This window comes from Corvus cornix, chromosome 20 (assembly GCF_000738735.6).
Source record: "Corvus cornix cornix isolate S_Up_H32 chromosome 20, ASM73873v5, whole genome shotgun sequence".
NCBI lineage: Eukaryota > Metazoa > Chordata > Aves > Passeriformes > Corvidae > Corvus > Corvus cornix.
This window is the reverse complement of record NC_046349.1, coordinates 337,767-361,768: the sequence shown is the minus strand read 5'-3', so window position 1 is coordinate 361,768 and position 24,002 is coordinate 337,767. Positions and strand designations below refer to the sequence as shown.

General features: G+C 39.4%; 1 protein-coding gene across 10 annotated transcripts in view; it reads right to left on the bottom strand.

The window, feature by feature from the left end:
* The window catches only part of PHF20 (PHD finger protein 20), a 71,439-nt gene that overhangs the window by 34,163 nt on the left and 13,274 nt on the right, over positions 1 to 24,002 (bottom strand). For 8 of the 10 annotated variants that reach the window (XM_039563216.1, XM_039563223.1, XM_039563219.1 and 5 more), the window contains 9 exons: positions 21,874 to 21,988; positions 15,813 to 15,984; positions 15,513 to 15,597; positions 14,746 to 14,825; positions 10,828 to 11,215; positions 10,342 to 10,449; positions 9,117 to 9,293; positions 8,120 to 8,293; positions 826 to 1,104 (listed from right to left, as the gene is read on the bottom strand). In XM_039563216.1, the coding sequence (XP_039419150.1) occupies positions 826 to 1,104; positions 8,120 to 8,293; positions 9,117 to 9,293; positions 10,342 to 10,449; positions 10,828 to 11,215; positions 14,746 to 14,825; positions 15,513 to 15,597; positions 15,813 to 15,984; positions 21,874 to 21,956 (1,546 nt within the window). In that variant the 5' untranslated portion in view covers positions 21,957 to 21,988. The remainder of the gene's footprint in view (positions 1 to 825; positions 1,105 to 8,119; positions 8,294 to 9,116; positions 9,294 to 10,341; positions 10,450 to 10,827; positions 11,216 to 14,745; positions 14,826 to 15,512; positions 15,598 to 15,812; positions 15,985 to 21,873; positions 21,989 to 24,002) is intronic. The other 2 variants (XM_039563224.1, XM_039563225.1) reach the window with 1 other exon arrangement.

Below are 24,002 nucleotides of genomic sequence, written 5' to 3'. Positions count from 1 at the left end.
ACACAGAGACATCAGTCCCCAAGAGCCAAGTCTGGACAGGTTATCAACAACCACTGCAATTCACACTAGACCTAGACTGCCACTCTGGTGTCATGCCAGGCCAAGAGTGCTTCAGAGAACGAGGGTGAAGCAGAAGTGAATGTGATTTTGTGGACTGCAAAGCAGTTAAAACTTACTTTTTTTTTCTGCAAACCATTAATTTTTTATTCCTTTCCATTGCCCATCTGTTGTGTGAAGATCTTTTTCAAGCACAGCTGAAACAACTGCACTTGTTAAATACTATGATTTTTCATCCCACAGAACAGTAAATACTGCAGAAACTGGTACTGGATTTCCAGCCAGATATGTGCTTGAAGGCAGTAAAATACAGACAAGTAAAGTCAAAACCTAAAGACAAGGAAGATATAGGAGAGAACTGGAGGTACCCAAACTGTTCCCTAATACAGAAAAGGACAGAAGTCTTCAACCAATACTATTTGTAAGCCAGGAGAAAAATAAAAATCAAGTCAGAAACTCAGGGAACTGTAGTTTTTAAAAGGGAACAGAGATTTAATATGCAAATGAGCTGCTACAAAAAATTAAGAGAAGCTGAGTGGGTTCTTTACCAGAACATGCTCTTGATTTCTAGAGGAAGGAACATCTTCAGTATTATCTTTCTAAAACACCATGTTCACATGTATTATGCTTCTTCTCCACATAGAAACATGCTAAGATAGAGCCCTAAAAGAGACTCCTTCAGCCCAAAGGAAAATTGATTTCTGGTATTTTCTGCCTGTCCTGCCTGCTGCTGTTTAAAAAAAAGAAAAAGATCAGCACCATACTTACACAGTGAACCAGCTGCGGTCCGTCCTCTTTTTGACCTTTCTTGATTAGCTTTTTCAGAAGCCAGAGAAGCTCTGGTTCGAATATTTCTTTTTACAGGGTTCTGCTGTGATTCTGCAGCCTTCTCCACTCCATGAAAGTATTTCATGTGATAATGCAATAACTTGGCTTTGCGGAAGGATTTTGAACAGTCCAAGAACTTGCATCTAAACTTGTGATCTTGGTCAACAGTTGCAACTTTTTTTGATGCAAGAAAATCTGTTCTCCTACAAGGTTTTGTTACTGTAAGAACAAAACAGAAAAATTGCCCCATGCATTTGCTATATTTATCAAATGGTTTCCTAAATTTAAAACAGCAAAAAGAACTTAAGTAAGCATGCATTCAAATGTATTGGCTATGAAATGCTAAAAGTAAAATGTTAATGCCTTTTCTGCCTTTCAGATCAATAACTTTAAAGGGAGAACTCCACCCTACAGCTCATAAAAACTGGTTGTCATGACGCCACTGTTTCTATGAATAAGTTACAACATTTTGCTTCCCTGAGTCCTTGCCCAACAGCTGATATCATCGTGTAGTGCTCTTGAAGATAAAAGACAATCTCACAGAGATTACATCCCTAAGTAAGAACGCTAAAGATTATTTGTTTACAATTATTCACACCTTTGGTGAAAGCACTTTCCAAGAAAACAGTTCTGCTTCTCTGCTTACAATTATTTTGCTACCTCCTTTCTGGGTGCACAGTCCCATCACCAAAGCCTGGTTACTTCCAAAGACAACAGAAGCAGTATGTCAGAACATTTTTCAAGTAAAATTAAAATTTATTTCAATTTCTAAGCAGCAATGAAACACAAAATTGCTTGCATCTGTTACAAAATGTTCCCTATGAGCTGTACTTACTTAGTTTCTCAAAAAAGCAAGGGAAGTTTCAAGATTCATATGTAAGAACACTTTAAGGCACCTATTCCACAGAGCACTGTTGTGCAACCCAGGGCTGCATCTATCATGAATTTCAGAAACTTTTAGTTCATGTTTTTGCTAAGAAACATACAAAAAACCATTTCAAACTAAATCAGATTACTGTCACCAGTATCTGTACTCAATACAACACATGAGAGGTAAAACTGAGGAAACAAATCTAAGTAGATCTAGACAATTATCCATCACTAATACACACACAGCATCAAAAAATCCCTCTCCAGCCAGAAGAAAGGAGGAAAGGCAGTATCATTTCTAAAAAACAGCTTCCAAATACAATTTTTCAATTTGTTTTGCCAGTACTAAAGTATTTTTTCCATATTTGTAAGTGTTTTTGACTTTTAGGATTAAGAAAGAAGTGTTTAACTACAAGACCCAAACCTAATAACAGTGACTAAAATTGAAAGGATGCAGCACATGAATGACAATTAAGATATTATTAGAAGTGTTAGAAATAGCTGTAAACAAGGGACAAAAGTACCCAGAAACATTATGAAGAAGAATAAGATTTTCTGTAATTGCAGGAAGGCATTGAACAGAAGAACTGTTAAAGGCAGTGTCAACCCAATCCTGGAGTAAAAACACAGGACAGTTTGTTTCCAAGCTTTTAGCATGCAGTAACAAAAGTGGTGTTACTGAGCAGGAGACTTAAAGGTTATGTCACAGTGCACAGAAGCATCCTAGACTGCTGTACCTGAGGCACACAGCCTTTAAGTACTGTGTACAAACCAATCTTGGACACAGAGAAAACACAAGTAATTGTACCCTGATGCATAGGGAAAGATTAAGTCATATGTAACACCAAGCTGGTTAAAAGAAAGAATATGCAGTGAAATTGGAGAAGGAAATTGTACAAAGAAAGACACTAGTTTCAGGTGTTTCACAGTGGTCATGACCAGGAGGAAGACACTGAGGCATAGCCACGTTAAAAACATGCTGACAGGAACATCAATAAGACTGCAGCAAAGCCAGACTCACACTTGCAGAATGACAAAGTTTGCCAATACCAAAATCAAAATATACTGCAGGCCATCAAAAGCTGCATTCAGGAAGAATGAAAAAGTATCTCAGGAAGGCTTAGTGCAATGGCCTGTGGGTTTAGTGAAAGCAAACACAGAAAAGTTCTCTTGACTGTAAAGGAAAAAAACCAGCATTTGGGACTACTGAGAATGCTGAGAACTTGTTACTATTTAATAACCAACATGAAGCTGGAAAACATAACCACAGCAGAAGGGAGTAATGGGGTCCAAAGACTTAACAAAAAAACATTACAAAGATGACAAGGGAAACTATTATAACATCACACAACTGTCAGGATGATGCCCTACATCCAAGCTCAGAGCACTTCCCTCCACTGAGCTGGACAGACTCTGGAGAAGATACAGGGAATGGCTTCTAACTGATCAGCTACAAGTTAGAACAGGAAAGGATTGCATTAGCTGAAGTTAGAAATAGGGATAACAAAGACATGGGAAAAGGAAAAGGAAGCAGACAAAAAACTTACTGCAATGTGCAAAAGGAATGTATTCAGAGTAATAAAAATACAGACGATCCCACAAAATTTGAAACAAAGCTTCAATCATTCCCATCACTACATTTTCCCTCTTTACAAGTAGCACAACAGAACTCCCAGTCACCCAGGCAGAGCGGGAAACTGACAACCAACTCTGCCACTCAGGGGAGCCTCTGGAGAGCCCACGCTTCGTGTGCTCTGAAAATGACTTCCTACACCAACACCTGAAGGGGCAGCTACCATCCTTACACAGAGATAGAATTTTTGCTCACAACATATGGCACTAAAATTGGTTTCTATAGGAAAAGGTTTAGTGTATTGTCTTCAGATTTTCAGGCACTTGCTTTTTCAGAGGAGCTTGGTGGGTATTTTCTGTGAGTACAGAGGAAAATGAATGGTAAACTGGCACCTGTTATTTCTCCCATGATTATAATCAAAATTCAAACTCCTCATCTGCTTTTCAGTCAGCCATTACAATATTAAGCACAGACACTCATGGTCAAACATCGGTGTGTCCTTTAAGTTTCACTACAGAGGAAAACATTCCTTCAGTGTTCTAGTCAGCAACCCCTCTCACTCCTCACTGGGCTGAATTATCCAAGGCTCAAGCTATGACCACGCAGTGTTGAAGCTTCCAAGTCCACCAGAGGTGTTTTTACTCCATCACCAATTCTCTGTTTGATGTGACTCTTGCTGAGACAGGAATATTTGGCAGCAGCATGGTACCTTGATGAAGGTCTGCCATCCTGTGGCATCTCCTGCAACACCCGGGTAAACAATCCCAGAAAGCCACCAGTGCACAGACCTCTTCCCATTTTCCCCCACTTAAAGCTGGCCTTACTGCAGTTTTGAGCCATTAGACCGCCACACACAATTGCCTGCTAAACTGAGGGGACTTCCACTCTCTATTTCCTAGTCTCCAAAGAAATATTAAGTGAAGATCAAATTATTTCTTCACCTGCTGTTAAACTGAACACATTGAAACACTCTAAAACTCATGTTCTCTGGTGCATTATGTTCATGATAGGTTATAATAACAAACATTCTTGAGCAGACAGTTTTCACACTGTGCTTTGGACCACTTCACACCACTGGGCCAGTGTCCTCACTAATTACTTATTTCATTCAACTTATTTCTTCTGTAATCTTTGTTGTTTTTCCTGAGCTCACCAAGTGTTTCATCATTTCAGCTCTCAAACTACATTTCTTCCTTTATTTTCAAAAACCCTCTTTCTTTCAATATCTCAGTTGTGAAACAAAAACCATCTTGCTTAATTGCTCAAGTTAATTTAGGTAAGGACAGCATCCAAGAATTTCCAGTGCATCCAGAATCCACAGAAGGAGATGCCTGGTGTAAGAAACATATAAGAAAGAGCACCAATAATCACAGATAATTACATATTTATAAACTTGAGGGGTTGTGAGCTGTAACATTACCTGGCATTGCAAGAACTACTACAGATAGTATTTCCTACAGCCCTCCACTCACCATTTTCCCCCTGTGCTGGAAATAAATTGGTACCAATAAAAGCAGCCTGTACTGGGCAGTAAATCATGCAGTGCACCACTCACACCTCAACCCACCTTTGGAGGGGCCAGGTGAGGGGATGTAAAGGCTTTACCTGCACTTTGAGGTGTAACTGAAATACTGTGACCAGATTATGGTGCCTCGCTGTAAGGAGCTTTAAATGAGCAAGGCAGGAAGGACTTATTTACCTACCATATATTGTTAGGCTCAAAAATACAATTTTCACACGACCTTGAAGGGATTAAAGCCTATTCAGGGTGAGCTGCAGGAGAAACAGCCACTCTCTCAAACTGATGCAAAGATCTTATGCTTCTCCTTAACTGAAACCCAAAGCTAAGAGCAACAAAATTAGAAAAGCAGGTGTAAATATAAGGCAAATAGAATCCCTGATGCATATCCATGCAAATAAGTAATTTCAAGGGTGCTGGCAAATACTACTACAAACACAATAGCAGATCTGTGCAAAGCAAAGGCAGCTCACCTTTAAAGTAAAAGGAATTTTTAAGAGTAAACTCACATGAACAGCTGTGGAATGCTTTTAAATCTGTTTTCAGATATATGCAGAGCTTTAAATTTGCCAACAGACTGTCACATATTTTTTGGAAAGACAACTTGACTTAGCTACATTCTGATCACCATTTCTGGTCCCTTGTCATTAGAGGCGCCCAAAGCCAGCAGAACAGGATCTTAATTTTTCAGTACATGTAATTATTCAGAATTTTGTTGAAACTTTTTAGAAAGGAACTTAAGTTTTGACAAGCAATGCTATATCTCCCTTTCAGAACATGTTACAGACAAATAAATTTTAAAACATCTCAGTCATAGGGAAGACTCCAGACTGTGTTTGCTGTTATAAATGTCTGCAACCACTATGAATCTTGAATCATATACTTAACCAGTGACTAGAAAAACACCCTTTAAGAGGAGTGCTTTTGTCCTTAAAAATTCCTGATATTCAAATGCTATAAAAATCATGTTCTTCCTGTACATCATGCAAGGTAAAACTTGTACTACCAGAATGCATTACTCAACAATGCCAAATATCACACAGAGGAAAATAGAGGTTTTACAGAATTTTCCTACAGGAAGACAATTAATTCCCACTAAGCAACTAAAGTCTACAGACAAATAATAATGGTAATACTGGGTTACAATAATGTCTTTGTTCTACACATGGAAAGCTACCAATGACTTTAACTTCCATGCTGTACTTTGCGGGAATCTCACATGCAATAAAAACCCTTTTCTCCCACACACAGCACCTACTCCAACAACGTACTTCACCCCTTCCCAAACCCCAAATCTCTTTAAAACACGTGGCAGACTGAGAACATAATGAACATAACTGTCTGACATACAGTTTTATCTGGAGCTTATCTGTTCACTTAATAGTGAGTTAACTCAGCTCTCAGTCTCCAACACCAGCTGTTTTTAGGACAGCATGCCTGGGCTCTGCAACACAACTACCCCTCCGCAAGAGCCGGAAGCCACTGGCAATTTTCAGAGGCATTTCCAGATCCCACCTAGAGGCATCTACCACTGTCATGCTGCTACACACACATGCCACTATCAGGTAAAAGACCAAGCCCTGCTGTTCCCCCATCAGGCAGCTCATCAGCACTGGGGGGACACTGGTACAATCCCACAACCAAGACAGAGCATGGAGAGGGAAACACAGATCCACTTTCAACTACAAAGGATTTATCTGTGACACAATCTATGAATTTTAAAACCCTCATCTCAAACTGCTTGTTAATAAGATTTTTCATGTTGGTTAAGTAGGGAAATGTAGATTTCTGTGCTTGGATTTTGGGTAACAGTATTTACTCAAAGACCCTGCATAGCTTTTAGCCCCAATCCTTAAGAGTGCTTTACAAAAAAAACCACCTGCTTGCCACACCTGGATGTCCACCCAGGTGGATAGATGATTTCTAATGTTAACTGAAACAACTTTTAATAACATAAAATAAAATCCATGCTCAGAAGTGTGGATTTTTATGTACCACCAGTGTTGTACTTCAGGTCAGAATTCAGTGTGAGTGCATATTCCCAAATTAACTTTAACCTAGCTTGCTCAAGTCCTGACAGAAGAGCCAGGAACAAGAGCGCACAAACTCCATCAGTGCCTTTGGGCAGGTGTCAGCCAAGCCCTGTTTCCACAACTTTGCTGCTTGTATCTAATGAAGCAAGCTCTGAAGGCCACATCCCACACATTCCATTAGTGTGAATGACACTGCACACACAGATATTACACATTCAGCTGGAATTCTCCCGAGTTTAAACCCAAATTACAAATGCTCAGCAATATCTGAAGGAGACCAACATCAAAAGAGCTCTATTTTCTAAATACTAAAAGACCATTTACACATCCAACCCGAGCGAAGGAAAGAGGTCAGTTCCTTTCGGCACTGAGGGTACACGTTAGTGGAAAGGGAGAGGACATGTCACTTGAACAGTTACACCAGAGTGAGTGAAATAAGATACGTGCAAACAGGAGAGAAATTTAAAATAACCAACAAACAACATACACAGATTTCTCCAATGTTGAGCAACTGTATATCTCTCCAAATGCTCTGTTCCACTTAAAATTAAACTTGTTTGATAGAGCATAAACTAGGAAATACGTAGTTCAAGTTTCCCCAGTTAGCTGTAGATCCAAAGATTAAAGTTAGAAGAAATAATCACAGGACAGCACTACATTTTGACAGTCTACTATCTGCATATGAAATTTTAGTTTGAAAAGCAAGGTAAGAACACTCCCCAGCTAAGAGAAAAGAGAGTATACATCAAGACAGACACTGAAATGTTTGAACTATTTCATAAATTTGCACTACACTATTTCATAAATTTGCACCTCCAAGTCTAAACATAAGGATATAAAAATGCACCATCAGGATTCTCAGACAGCAGTAACAGTAAGGCAGTAGCAGCAACAGTTACCACATACCTGCAGCACATTAAGGAGAAAAGAACTTGACCTTTTAAGGTGCTAAGTCCAATTTAATGCGGAATTCCAAACACTGAAAACAAGCATTTGTTAACTTCATTCATGCTGAAAATATTACACCCAGTCATTTAAAAATTATGATCTCCACTTTTAAGATTGCTGTCCAACTCAAAAGCATAAGATTAAAACTGAGTTGATAAAGAATAAAAATATGCTTTTTTTACCAAGGTTAACATTGCAAGAATGCACAATTTTAACACTTGTACAAGTACAAAACACCTGGTGTCATTTGCTTTAAGAAATGCATCAACATTAAATACGAAAAATCTGAACCTGTAGCAGCAGAAGGTTCTTGAGTTCTGACAGTGACAGAGGAAGACCCAATGTCTTCAGCTTTTTCTTCCTGCAAACTGGCATCTGTACTGAGTGCTGTGCTATGCGACGTGTTTCCAGGTGATCCTTGTTCACTGAAACTTTGGTCAGATTCAACAGGAATTTCTAACTGGACTAGAATGAAAAAAATTTAACACTGAGTAAAATGCATACAAAAGCATACTGCAGAACACTGCGGGGGAGGGGGGATCTTCATCACATTAGAGAGGAGAAAAACACCCATCCATGCTCTGACTGCTTGCTCTTGGGTCACAAAATTTTTACAACACTAACTTGTAGCACCCCTCTAAATTTACCGCTGCTTAGAAACATACAAGCTAACTGTCTAGAGCCCAGAATAGGACAGATCTCCTCAAACTACTACAAGAGCTCCCCCAAAAGGGAAAGGCAGTGAAGCACAGGGCAGAAAAGGGAGTATCATTTCCCCCCAGTTTAAGCATAGAAGCATCCCATTTGATGCTTTTAGTGTTCAACAACAGGATTAAACTGTAAGAACTCTGAGTTCAGCACTTGGGCTGTTACTTCTACAATCTCAAAGTGTTAAAACATTGAAATTACTTCATTTTCACAATTAGAACCTGCATTCCCTAAAAAACAAAACCAACCAAACAACAAACCCCAAACCAAACTATTTCCTTGAATATTTTTACAGCCTATGGAGCTCTCCTTTGGCAAGGCCAGTTATTCCTCTACTGTAAAAATTCCCACCACCCAAAGGAAATGCTAGGGTTACTGACAGAGAGGGAATCAAAAGCCAAAAGCAATCAGGGCAGCAGAGCAGTAGAAACTTTCAATGAGTTTTCCCTGCACTGCTGATGCATCAGGTTTTAATGGCATATATGGAGTCTGCAGGTTAAGCAACTGAAAATATAGAGCTTGCAACAACTACATGATGACCTCTTCACAAAAATCCAGGGTACAGTGCAAAGCCACTTACCCTTCTCAGATTCATTTTGGTTAGATACTGCATCTTTCCAAGGTTGAATTTCCGTGGAAGTTGTGACAAGATCTGTATTTAAAATCTCATGGCTAATACTGGATGAGAGTCTTGAAGAACGCCTCCTGATCTGGTCTCTCTCAGTATTATCTGAAGAGTTCTTAAATTTTTCCTGAGCTGGAACAGTTGTATTAATGGTACCATGCAGTTACACGAGTACAAACAGAGGACAAGCAAGCTTTCAAGTTCTTCCCTCCCTTCAACAGCTTGAAAGTGTGTTTTTTAAGGACTAGGGCTAACAGCAAAAGCTAAAAAGCCTGGGTAATTAGGCCTCTGTAAAAGCTACAATGGTAAGTTATAAATAAGCATAAAAATACAGCAAAAACTCTCAACTTTTTTCTTCTAGTAACAGATTTGAAGTACAAATACAGATCAGTTTCTTACTGGTTTCTTATTGAGAAAAAAAATTCCACAGAGTAAAATGTACACAAAAGCATACTGCAGAGCAGTGGGGGTGTGTTTGTCACACTATACTGGAGCTGGTCTAAACAAGCTGTTCCACAGATGTAAGTAATACCAGGAGTTAGACGAGACAATTCAGACACACAACCAACCATGACTGGGCTAGATAACCTACACACACTGAAGTTTAAGACTCTGTGGTATTAAGGAAAGAGCTTTCTTCAGATCTTCTTCTCCTTGGTCATGACACTACTACAGAGAATATAATTTTCTTTCCTCATCAACACATTCAAGTTCCTCAGCCTCCACACAGAGCACACAAAGATAAAGCAGAAGCTATCTGACTGCAGTGGCTGAGTATTTACGGAGTATTAGAGTGCCCTTGCTAAGCAAAGCAGTAAATCCTCCATCTAGTAACTGAACAGTTTCTACAACTTTTAAGGCTTTTATAGCCTTCTATGTATTGGAGGCAATATAACCACTGCCATCCCTGCATCTGTGAATTTTTGCATTAAGGCTCACAACTTATGCCTCCTTTATCCAAAACCAACTTCCAAGATTTAGGAGGGAATTCCAGCATGATGATGCCACATATGAATGGCAAATCTGAGAAAAACCAGTGCTGTATTTTAGTCAATGCATCTATCACAATTCAAGATTATTCCACAGCCATTTTACCCCTCCCCCCCGCCTTAAGCTTGAAGAACTTTTATATTTATACACGCGCACACACAGTGTGAGATCTGAATACCAAAAAACTCACACAAGTTTTTTTCAATCCTGGGACGCTTCAATGGAACATCACATCCTTTAGGTATTTTCCGACGTCTTAACTCTAAAGTTATGGGCTGCAGTGTCTGAGAACTTGGCTCTACAGATTTAGATGAAGAAAAATTGACTGAATACAAAGCTGTGAAACAACCCAAATTCCCAAGCCTCAAAAGCTGAAATACTGGATTTGCATAAATACAGCTTCATCTGCTTTCTAAAATTTACAGATTAGGATTTAATCCAACTACAGGTATGCTTTATATTACACGATGGTTACTTGCCTAAATCTAATCTCTGACCAAACCACCAAGGCTCCGAACTTCAATATGTTCTTGGCTGTCCTGAACAAAGATGAGCTTAAAATTTTTTAAGAGTTCATAGAGATTTAGGCTGTGAAAGAGCAAGATGCTTGTCATTCCTTTAGGTAAGTTTAAGAGTGTTCTGGTACATGCCTAAACATTTAATCTTGGCTACATACCCGTGGGAGGTGTTACTGGTGGTCGGCCACGCTTTCGCTTAGTTTCTTTCGCATTTTCCTGTGGACTCTTTACATTGTCATTCTCAGGCTTCTTCTCAATTTGTGTATCTACTGAATATTCCATATCATTCTCTGATATATTCTCTTTATCTTCTTTTCCATTCTTAGATATATTCTTTTCTGAGATCTTGCCTTTTTCTGAGATGACTATAAATTTTCCCTCTTTATCGGGTTGTTTAACTCGTTTCTCAGTCTTTAATGTCTTTTCATCTTCGTCTTTCTTTGCATTACCTGTTGCTTTCCTCTGCTCTTTAAATTTCTCCCAGTTTTCAGGAGATGACGGAATTTCATTACCTCTTTCCTTAGGCTTAGCATCACCCACAATATTCTAGAATAAAGAGAATGACATGAAAATCAAATATTGTAGTCTAAAAGCCACCCCCTCCCCTTTGTATTTAGCAGACCTGCATCCTTGTCCAATTTTTCAAGTGATAAAAGTACATGCTCTATTGTAACCCACAGATTAAAACTTAGAGGCACCCGAACTGGTGAAGGACCTGTGCAATGTCAACAGGACAGGGCAAGAAATCCATTCTTCACCACGCAATGGCAGAAGAGATTTGCTGTTCCTTTGTTCCCAGATGCAGGCTGGGTCCCTCCTAGCTTGTGCAGTACTACATAAAACCTACTTGGGACACTGCAGGAAGAGCAGGAGTCAGGAGCACAGAAAATGGCAAACAGCTCAATCACTTGGATGTGCAAACTCCTTTCCTCTCACAGAAGAGTCTCATTCAAAACAGACATGCAGTTTGCTTGTACTAAACACTGCTGCTGAAACTGCTAGGCAGAGTCATGTAAAGCAATTGCAATCAGCACAGTCATCAAGAAGCATGTGATGTTAAGAATTTAAACATTCAAATTTAAAAACAAAACTTAAAACTTTTTCTGTAATTTGTGTTCAGCATGAGAGGACATGAAAATCCTTAACAGTCCCTAATCAGCATGCTACCGAGGCAACATTCAACTGCCAGCCCATTTCCCCATAGTTCTTATTAGATAACACCAGGCCAGGAAGAACACCCTGTATGAACAGCTCACTGCTATTCCACCACCTTCCCCTTTTGTGATCAGGCTTTATATTACACCACTGAGAAGGGGTGGGGAGGATGATATATGCTGATTATGGTTTTGTCCCCTTTCAATGATCCTGCTACAGGCTGTCCCAGATGAACAGGAACCTTCTAGCTTTGCACATGGATTAATACTTGGTCATGTGTCAAGACTGCCTTTAGTTCAACTAACTTCTCACTTCCTGTTGCCTAACTGAAACATTAAGGAGCAACCATGCTCCTTCCCAGACACAATTCTACAGGGCACAAGAAGCTTCAACTCTGACCCAGGATCAGGACAGGAAAGGCTAAATACCTCAACACCTTTTTGGGGAAAGAAAGTGGAACAGGTGATTTGAGCTACATGAAATTCTGAGAATCCACTTACAACTCACTATCTCCTTGTACTGCACTACATCTTGCCTATTCCCACCCCAATGTTCCTGTCTATACGTGGCTTACATGAACTGATACCTTTTAAGGTATTTTCAGACCGTAGCCTTCAGAAATAATACTGATGCACTAAAATGGTGAACATGCAATCTGCTCCACCCTCTATGATATTGTTTCAACCATACTTCGTAGCCATGTTATTAAAAAAAAGTCACTGTTTAAAAGTGTGAAATCAAATTACATGCATATTTCATGAAAACAGCAAGGCAAATGGGAAGGAAGTCTTTCACATGTCTGAGCACCCCTTTTACCAGACATCCTATAAGTTTGTATTCTGCAAATACCTTATGGGAGAAGCTCCAGTGGCAACTTGAACATTAGAAAGAAAAAAAACCCCAAACAACAACTCAAAAAACAACCCTCAGGCAACTATGTTTCAACAGTTGTGATGCTCACAAAACCATGTGATTTGAATCAAGTATGTGCTACTGGAACACTCATAAGCCATCTTAGTCAAAATATTCTCAAGAAACTGAATCATGAATATAGTATGTCTGAATCACCTCTTGGTGCTCCTGAATTCTTAAAAGCTGTGTGCCCTTGCAAAGGCGCATCCACACTGTTGCAGGTTATTAGCATTTTACCATCATTGTTCACCATAGCCAGTTACACCCTCTACACAGGGACAGAGTAACACTGCAATTAAAGAAATTATGACCTGCTTATTTTGCTCCCTTCAGGAGCTGTGTGGGTTTGGAGCCTTTTCTTTTTCCCCACACAAGTAGTAAGACATGAGCCATGTGTGCCTTCATGACTCCAGTCTCTCCTCCTGAAGAACAGGAACAAGACGCCTCCCCTCCCCTTCCAACATGCTGCTACACTACTGCTGTGCCTGAATCCCCCACCATCTCTGAATCTTGGGCTCTTCAGTGGCTCAAGTATTTTTTTTTTTTAATTTTACTTACGGTTGTGTAAATAGAGCTCATTAGGAAATTCACACTTTATGCTTTTTTTTATGCTAAAGGACAGAAAAAAGTGTTCTAGCATAACTTAGGAGATTCTCTTGGGCTAAGAAAAATCTTCTTGGACAAAGGATAAAAGGAGAAAACAAAAAAAAAAAACAAACACCAAAACCACCAAACCAAAAACCCCTTTTATCTCCTTTCAAAACCTTTCCAAAGCTATGCAGAAACAAGAAATTTCCTAAAAGGGAAACAAAATATTTTTATTTTCTTATGCAGAGTATTTCTTCAGATTGTTCAACTTCATTTATTTAATGCTAAATACCATAAAAATTTCTCATGGAAATGAAGAATCTGCAGTAGTCACAATAATACTTGTATTATTCAACCTTCCACCACACACAATGATAACCACTTAAAAGCTATTAAGGGCATTTTATGGCAAATCTGAAATAGTGTTCCCTTCCAGCTTGGCCAATACAGAAATCTGGAGGATTGGTATACCTCTTCACAAAAGTGAGAAATTTAAATTGTACCACTGACATTCATTACTGGAATGTGTGTTTAAGACTTGTGCTGGGAGGGACAGATTCAATTTCTTTGCTCAAAGTTTCAGAAAACTAAAAGCAGAGGGCATGGCAAAAAACCCCATAGGTTACAATTACCACACAAGAATGTGTGGCAAGAGATAAAACTTAAAACCCTGCCTGTAATGAAAATTATTCTGAAGCAGGTACTTAAGAAGTTTTAACCAAGTTACTCAAGACCAGAACTTGGTCAGCATTTCCTATGTGCCTGCACATGAAAATCGAAGTACAGAGCAGCACTTCTTCCTTCTCACCATCAGCAGGACAATTTTATTTTTTTTAATGCAGTGGTTCACTACTACTTTCTATCACGAGCTTGAACCCACTGCATTGAACAGGTGAAGGGTTGGTAGAACAGCCAAACCACAGAAGGAAAACAAGGAAGAGCTAAAAAGTTGATCTTCTCAAATCTGTGAGAAGATTAATAGCCATGTTCCTTAAAAGTCTCATGAATATTAAGTAATTACTTTGGGAAAGAATAGTTTCTGTTCACTCCCTAGTTTTCACTCCTTTATTTTTAAGACATATATTTAAACTAATCTCAGGTAAAACAATCACAGCATGTTTCAAAACCTTACCACTAGCTTTAGTATGTACATTTTGAATTTTCCATCAATTTTTAGGAATCTGCTTTCCTTGTATACCTATGATTTCTTTAGTTCAAGAGGTGCATTTAGAGAACCTGAGAGCTTTGCAATCATACCACAAAGATTCACACAACCTTTCCATTTTAAGGGACTTCATTTCAGACATACTGTATTTTAGCAATAAAGGTTTTTCATTAATTTCATGTCTTATAATTCACCAAATCTAGCCACCTGAACTGTTCACTTCAGAATACACTAGCTGCACAAACACCATGCTTACCTGATCTTTGGAAAAAGCTTTGACATGAATGTTTTTGACTGTCTGAATTACACCATCATAAAATTTCACAGTGTATGTACCTAAAATATGAAAAAAACAGTAAGAGTTCAAAGATCAGAAGTTATTTAACACAGCATCAGCTAACAGCTCCAATACCCCAGATGCAACATTAGCTCTAAATGAAAGCTGCCTTATCTGTGTTGTTAGAACCCTCCACAGAGTTCCTATCACAGGCCTGGGAGACACAGAAAAAGATACCCAAAATAGTTCTGGTCAGAAAAAAGGTGCATGTCTAATCTTAGAGTTGCTCCTCAAATGCACCTTACTCACAAAACCCCAAAATATTTTTGATTAAATATTCCAACATATAATTACACAGCCTTTTTCTCCTTGATCTTACAACACAGGCAATCTAAAGCAAGCCCAGCACTAGAACAAATCCTTCACACTTCCCTGATTTTTAAGGGGGTTTTGCAGCTCTGACAATAGGTTTTATTGCAGTCAAATGCAATAACAACAAATTTAAGAAACAACTTTTCCCACATATATACTTAAAGCAATTACTGACTGGATATCCCAGCAGGAAGACTTTATCTCATAAACAGGATAAGAGGTTAAAAAGTTGATGATAGACTAAAACACGTAATTGAAAATGCAATTTTTCACAGCTGATTTCCATGCTATAGTATCTCTCCACCTAAGCAACCAGGTTCCAGCACAATTAAAAAAGCATGACTACCAAGCATGACAAAACCAGGAGTCCTTACCATCTTTGTTAACAGAAGTAACTTTGGCTGGATAGAAGCGACAGTCAGACCAGCATGCCAATACCTGATCATTGATATGAAATCCCTACAAAACAGTAGTTAAAAGTGTCTTCATCTGAGAATTACTGAAACATACAACTTTATCAAAACATTTCAATTGCTAGCTTTCCAATGTTTAAAAGAAATCATAAAATTTACACAGCAGGTAACACAGCAACGGTGAAACATTGTAAAGGTCATCATTCATACAACTGCACATTAAACTGTTACACACACAAATGTCCTCTAATTTCTACTTACTGCACAGCCTTCTTCCTCATGTAATCCTTCTTTTCTTAACTGTATTTTCTCTAAGGGACGCAAATAAGGACTGTCCCAACAAAACCATTCATCGTATCTATGGTTCCAGCGTTTGAAATGGATAAGTACTTTCCCCTCCTCATAATCAATTTCTTCAATGTGTGCTGGATACCTGGTCAAAGGTAGATTAAAACATTTTAATTAAGAATAAGGTAAACTGTCTCAGACACTTGATACAAATAAACCTTGGTTTAGCTCCTCCAATCTTATTAATTTGACGTACCACTTGTATAAGCAATAAAGATACTACACAATGACGGAGCAAAGAACATAAGAAATCCCAAAACTGAACAGCAAATGCAAACATTGGCTGCAGCAAAAGGAGACAACTAAGGAGTTCTTAGTCTGGGGTGGAAAAAGAAATTTAACTACAGATCCAGAAGTCAGAAGGACCTTCCCTACATCTAGAAATGTCACATTTTACAAAATCAATAGCTTCAATTCACTCTTACCAAGAGTAACACCTGGGGGTCAATACACTCACTTCTCTGAGATATCCACCACCAGGCATCATGAATCATCTACCCAATGTAACACCAAAAACCCAGAAGGCACATTAAATGTAATTTAAGTTTTAGATTCTCAAAGCAAAATTTCATCTGCAAAATCCTGGGATTTTTAAATATAAATTTCTTAGTATATTAGAAGTAGAGGAGTCTCAGATGAGATTCAAATGTTTCTGATCAGGAAGACCTTGTAGACTATTTCTTTAAATTGCATTGGTAATTTATAACTCAGAAACACAGCTATTTCACTACCCCAACTGAAGATAACATTCCAAGTACAATGCTTTCTCCTCCACAACAGTAACATCAGGAGAAAATTTCCATTTGTCAGTGTTTTCAGTATTTTGGAAGAAAGGCAAGACCTCAGTGAATTCTTGAACGAAGGCCTGAAGACAAAACTCAAATCCACAAGTATTCTTTATCTGGTAAACCACACTTGAAAGACAGAAAAAGTGGTAGAAAGAGGTGGCATCTCAAAAGGATCAAACCTGATGCTAACAACAGAGCCCAGACACGTAAGAATTAAGACTCAAATGCAACCCAGGCTACCATTCTACAATCCTACACAAAGGGAAAGCAAACCTACCTACAACTGAAATCCTCCAGCTGTAAGACATGTCCAGTCATGACTTCACAAAGAGCTTCAAACAGGCCTTGCTGGAGACTTACACTGCAACCACAGACTAAGGGTCTACTTAACACTCACTGTCACACATCTCAAGCTACGCCATTAGTTCATCCCAATGTATTATGAAAATGCATGCAGCAAAGGCTGTGGAGGAGAGGAACTCAAATGGAAGATACTTATGGCAGAGACATCTCTAACTGGTTACCAGCTCCTTGGAAAAAAAAAAAAGAAACTTCCTTCTTGTGATAGTCAAGATACTTTATATTAGGTAACTCAAGTACTGTCCTCCACAAGTTCATGAGGGGGCAACAGTCACAGTCACAACCTAGTTCTACTAAACACAGATTATTTTTTGATATCACTAAGTACAGGTAATGACAAAAATCAGCATCCCATTCCCTACAGTCTGAGTGCAGCAGAAACAGGTAAGAAATCCCAGATCCTCTCAACAAGAGAGCAGCCAGAAGGGTGCTCTTGCCATTGGGACTGCAGTACACCTAGGACTTGTCTAGATTTTCAAAGATGAAGAGGGAAGCTGATAAAAAGGACAGAGTGCTGACTCAGTATCAAGCTAATAATCCTGTCCAAGCAGATAACCACCTCTGGGAAACACAGTCTACTTTTCTACCACTGAGATGAGACAAGCCCAAGTTACAAGAGTCAAGTAACTCAATGATGCAAGACTTCTCCCTGCTTCATATCCAGCAAAAGGTGGAACTTTCTCCACCAGAACTGTCATCCCAGAATCACACATCAGTGCCATCTGCACCTATCCCACTTCACTGACAGGAGTCAAGATCATCAAGAAAAACATATCTGACAATGAGACCAAATTTCAGTCTACCTGACTAAGTGTGGTTGAGCTAGAGCTCCCTGCCAGTTCTTGGAGAATGTGCTTTTCTGAAAAGCCTCAGCATCTTCTCTTTTTGAAGCAATGAACATCAGTAAACACACACTCAGTGCTCTTGACTGGAGCACTATAAACCTATGAGCAGCTGTGCTAGATCTACCCATGATCTCTGACAACCCCTTCTCCTCAACACCACCTTCCTTTCAGAGGAGAGCACTGGCAGCTCCAAAACAAAGCAGAAAGGTTCAAAGGTTCTCAGCAGCCCTGAGCAGCACACACTGACAGATCAAGCTTCCTTCCTCTCACATCTGTAGCCTTTTGTAGAACTGGGCAAGCACACCACATCAGGAGGCACAAGTGCTCACAGATCTACACAGAAGAGTAATAGAGTATTATCCATACACATCCTCCAAAAAGCCTGTGAACATACCAAGGGGTAAAGGTAACTTAAAAGAAATTCAGACTTGTTTATCAAAAAAGCATACTATGAGAGAATACACAAAGTGAAAGGCCAATAGCTGAAGCCTGGCTAAGGCCCCAGAGTACAACTAAGATATGTCCAGGGTGGCCCAACACATCCTCCCCCAAACCACAAACGAAGTATTCAGCTGACTCAATGGGTATTCAAGGCAGCTAACTGATCCTGGGTAAGAAAACACCAAATGGTACCGATTTAAATATTTATCTAAAACACTTCTAAATCAGAGACAACTTCTTGCAACAGACAGGGAGCGCAAAACAAGTAGTCTTCCAGTTTAATTTGAAAGGAATGATGAGCTCATACCTTTCAAGGACTTATGACCTGGCTACACTGTAAGGGAAAACCTTTAAGATGCCCAAACTGCTGGCATTAATTTTCTAAGAACCTAAGTGACAATCAAAACTCCAAGAGTGTAATTCTGAATAGACTATGGTTAGCAATGACTGGCAACTTCAGACTACAGTGGTCAAAGCACAGCAAACAGGATGAAAATGGGTTTATGGTAGACAAATGTAGAACTATCCTCTTCTGGGAAGAGGTAAATATGTGGGAATTCTCTGGACTAGTCTGTCTCCCTTCTCCTTTCCTACATACCAAAACAGAATTGCTATAAACCCCCACTCCCTTGGAACTAGGAAGGGACAAGCTTAGCGCAGTCAAAGCAATGCAGAGAGGAAAGGAAGCATCCACGAGAACCAGCACCATGAAGGACAACAGCTGTAGTGGTTCATCTTTTCAGTACTTAGACCAATTCCTGACAGCATGAACAACTGAACTCCCGGGACTGACAATCTGAATTGTAACATGGTAGCATCATACTCTCAATACTACTCAAGAGCTCTAACCAGAATTGGAAGTCCCTTCACATCCATTTTACTCAGACAACAGACAGAAAAGCTTGGAGGTGTCATTACAACAAGGTAACAAAAGGTAACATCATTTGCCTATTGCAGGCATCCAGTGCAGTCATCCTCTTCTCAGTAAAAGAGGATGCAGCTAGCCAACACTCAATCAGTTTTAATGATCCAATGCAAAAGGTTTCAGGAAGTCAGTTCAGCTGGGACAGTGTGCCCAAGTCCATGGCTACAGCAACCTGTCTGGGATCCCTCCATTCAGGGCTGCCCTACTGTAGCAGTCCCTGTCCTTCCCCCTCTGAACTCCAGCACTAAGAGACCTTTCAGCATGCAGAGATGCTCTCTCCCTACAGTGACCCGAGGTCAACAGACACAAATCTTTCATGACAGTTTTGATGCATCAACCCAAGCCCTAAGAACATAAGCCAAGCACTAAAGTACTCACTGTACTCCCTGGAGTTCAAATATAGCATATGACAGACAACTGCACCAGGAAGTGCAGTGCACTTCTGATATGCTATGATTCCAAATACAACAAAGCAACCTCTGGTACGAGCTCTAAAGATGCAAAATTCACTTCGCACGTTGGCAAGGAGCAGGCTCCACATTGACTACATACAAAGTTTTTTCTTCACTAGGGTGACAACACATCCAAACACCCCGGAAGTTCTTAACCAGCAATTTGGGGCACAAGCCATTGCCATGAAAGAGAGGTATATGGCACCTTGACATGAAATTTTTCCAAAGTATCACTGCCAATGGAGTGGCAATAGCGGCCTATGAATTGACTGATGTATTTGGTACGGAGAACAGAAATCAAAGCCAGCACTTTAACCAAACAGGAGACTTGTGACTATGTTTTAGTGACAACACAGCAACAAAAGTACACACAAGAAAAGCTTGGACCTCCAAAGGTCTAGCACTGGTAAAAGCAAGTGTCAGCAAACAGAAAATCCTGTGCCCCCACAGGAGTGCACTGAAACCACACCATGGAGCAGTCCTGGTCGCACGGGGGCAGATGAAAGCAGCAGAGAAAAAAACCACAGTCTGCCGTCCTCTACAAATCCACTGTCAGTGAGTTTTGTCAGCACTGATAGTCCCCAGCTCTTAAAAATTTTCATTCAGAAACCGTGAAAATGGAAATGCACACAATCCAGGGTTCAAAGCTCAGCAAGTAAACAAAAGATTTCAGAACTGGAAAGTTCATAACCTAGCTGTGAGATCGGAGTTGCAAAGCACTGTGTGCAGGAGTCATTTAAGATCAAGTGTTTCCAAAAATCAAAGAACGTGGAACAAATAGCATATCCAAAATTCAAATTTAAGCCAGGGGATATGCAGAAAGTAGAGCAGGTTGTTGAAGTCCTCCCCCACATAATTTTCCCATGCAAGAGCTATGTACTCAGACACTGTTGTTGAGCAAACATGCCAGAAGGATAACCGTCATGGACACGAGTTATTAGCCTTACTCAAACACCAGCTACACCAAACTGCATCTTTAAAAAGCCTACACTACAGACAGGCTAAGAAATGTTATTTTTGTAAGCCTGACTAATTTTTTGCTGTACTAACAAAACTCAAGAATACCAAAGATGCAGGCAGGTGCTTACCTACACAACTCTTGGTTACACAGGTAAGCCAAATTAAAGTGTAAACAGGATTTCATGTTCATACTTTACATTCTTTATGGAAAGAGCTATGTTTTCTCGTTTTCACAATTCCAATGCCCTTGTACCTGGAGAGTACATGCCCTGCATGCAACTGAGATGTTTTGGAATAAATCCCCTGTGTCTAAGACAGTGCTCCATCCTTCTGAGATGTCCATATGGTTTTCAGTACTGACTTTGCACACTTCACCTGTTGGCTGGTTCCAGAGCTTTAAGTACAATCATATCTAACCCACACAAACTTCTTAATAAAAATCAACTATAGCTGATTTCTGGAAAGAGACGTTATCTACAGGAGCTAACAAAACCAAATTAATTCCTGTATTGAAGAAGTCTTTGGCAATTTTCATTTTATCTCTCATTCACTGGTAATTATTAAATGCTAAGTTTTGAGCTGACTATCTGAAACAGACAGAGTTAGAAAGTTCAAAGTTAGCCCAAGTATTTTTAGGCTCTTTTCCCTCCTCCTACTGCAGCGGTTAATGAAGGAAAGTGTTCTTCCTCACCCCTGAGGGCTCCAAGACGGGCACCAGACCAGACTTGTTAGCATGGAATATGTTTCCCCACACAGTTCTTTAATTCTAAAGCTGACCACCTCATATGAACACAGGCCTAACAGATTCCATCAGATTTTAAAGCCTATGAATTCACAACAGCACTGGGAAAGGAAGCAGCAAGGATATTCTGTACTGCAAAGAATTTATTCTTCTGTAATATCTGCTCTGCAATATTAAGTATAGCACAGAACTTAAAGGGTGAATTCAGGAGAATGAGAGCCTGAAGTCAAACTAGATTTAGGAGCAGTCCTATTCCCAGGCACAACACCAGTACACTTCTCACGGGCCAGCACAACATATCAGCATCTATCGCCCATTTCCATCACTGGTATATAAACTTTTATAAATTAACTACTTTCCTACAAACCAATGACTACGACTCTAAATATAGTACCAATACAAAATGCTTAAGATATTAAAGACTTAAAATTAATATAATATGAATGGTTTTAAAAATATACCAGTTTTTTAATCTGTCACGGGCTTCCAACTGGGCTCCCACCTCAAAGTTGATCCCTCTTCTATTCGGAGGATGTTTTGTCATTTTGTAATATCAACACTGCTGATTTTATTCCCCTGAAAAATGCAATTAAATATCAATCACTAATCAAGACATACACAACATAAGCTTATGCACTATATACCCAGAAGCCAGATGTTAAGGGACTGCTGTAATTTTGGTTTGCAGAAAAGGGGCAATTATCTTTTAAACAAGGGTTCTCAAGTGACAGTGTACAGAATCATTCCAAAAGCGTGTTCAAAATGGCAGCTACTGGACCATGAAAGAGTGAAGCTCAGTCTCTGTCCATTGGTCCAAGTTCCAGGTCAATTAAGAACCATGCAACCCAATGTTTATTCACAACTGAGACAGAAGTTTCATAATATTTTCTCCCCCCTCCCGGTTTTGATGAAAACAAGGAATCCAGTAAACAGGAAGTGAGCAAAACAAACACAATAACAATCTTTCAACAGCTACCACATTCGTGAAACACTCTAGAACACTATGTCACCTCATCATTACAAGCGCAATAAAGTTCAAAGACATTAGAAAGATGTAGTTTTTTTAAACCAATTTTAGAAGACTCTCTATACTGTTTGCATATTTGCATTGCTTTTGTCCAACTTCTCCACCATTTTAACCAGAAAATAAAAATAGTCTTCATTAAGATTTGTTTTCAATATATAATATAAAAGTTTAAGAAATCTTGCTGAAGTAGTTTCTCTCAAAGTACACAGTGAAAAAGCCTGGTCAACAGCTATTTTTCCTGATTTTTTTGTCAGTTGTTTCCCACAACTTGTAAGATACAAATTATGATCCATTCCTGTAGTGTTCAAGCTCACAAGATCCAAAAACACAAGTAAGTTTTATTCAGTATCATTGTCCTTATAGTAAGGCTGTATCTTGAAGATTCAATTACAGATGGACAAAATTGATTCGAGTTAAAATAAAAATCCTTCTACAAGAACAAGGACACATGCACAGAAGTAAGCACCAGCCTTTTGGTTCACATAAGGCATAAACAGCAATGGTATCAACTGAGCTGCATCTACAAAAGGATTAACGTTGTGAAGAACTACTCTAAATTCAAGTGTAGTTCCAAAATCAAAGATCTTTAGGCAAGTCATAAAGCTTCTACAACAAGGAAAAGCTATTCCTTCACCACACTTCTTAAGCCAGGCCATTTGCCAAGGGCTGGGCACAGAGGCAGCCCAACCACCTCCATTCAACCACCACACTGCAAAGAAACTTCCCTACCAAAAGCTCACCTGCTGCCTTCCCCTAAAGCAGTGCTTTTAGACTGATCCTCACCTCTGTTAAAGCAGCCTGCAAGGGTTATGGGGGAAAAAATACTGTTGCCTGTAACTTTGATTCACACCAAAAGATAAAGTATTCTAGCCACCCAGGAACTGAAAAAAATTAATTTCCTAGAGTAGTATCTGATAACAGACTGAGTTCACACAGCATGGATCTGAATTAGCCCACTCTACTAATGGTTGGGGCAGGACTCTGTAACTTTTAATTTGGAAAGGAAATTAAGAAAAACTTAAGATGGTTGGGATTTTACAGTTTATGTTGCATCACGTTGTAGAAATTTTAAAAAAAAGGCCGCAAGTACAAAGCTACATTTTATTTTTAAGAGGTTTATCCACCCACACCTCAAATATCCACTATTTTCTTTGCAGATTTACATCACTAAAATACTTTCTCATACTAGCAATGGAATTTCATGCCTCCAAATGTGGAGCAGACACACATTTTGCTTTATCACTTGTAGAAGAAATGACATCTGTAAGGTGATTCTTTCCCTAGTACGCTTATTTTTCCTTTTCACTAAGGAGGGAATGCAAAGCCAACAACACAGCCCCAGAGTGTCGGTACATTACTGCAGCTTCCCGCAGTGGTTCTCCTCAGAAAGAGCTGCCATCTGGATGCAAGGGATTCATCTCAGCTCACCTACATGGGGCTGGAGAGGAACATCTACATCTCCTGACTTCAGTAACAGGACCGCACGCAATAGGGCTTCTAGAAACAGGTCAGTTTTGGTGAGGAAGGTCTTACTATAGTTTCAGTCAAACATTTTAGGGAATA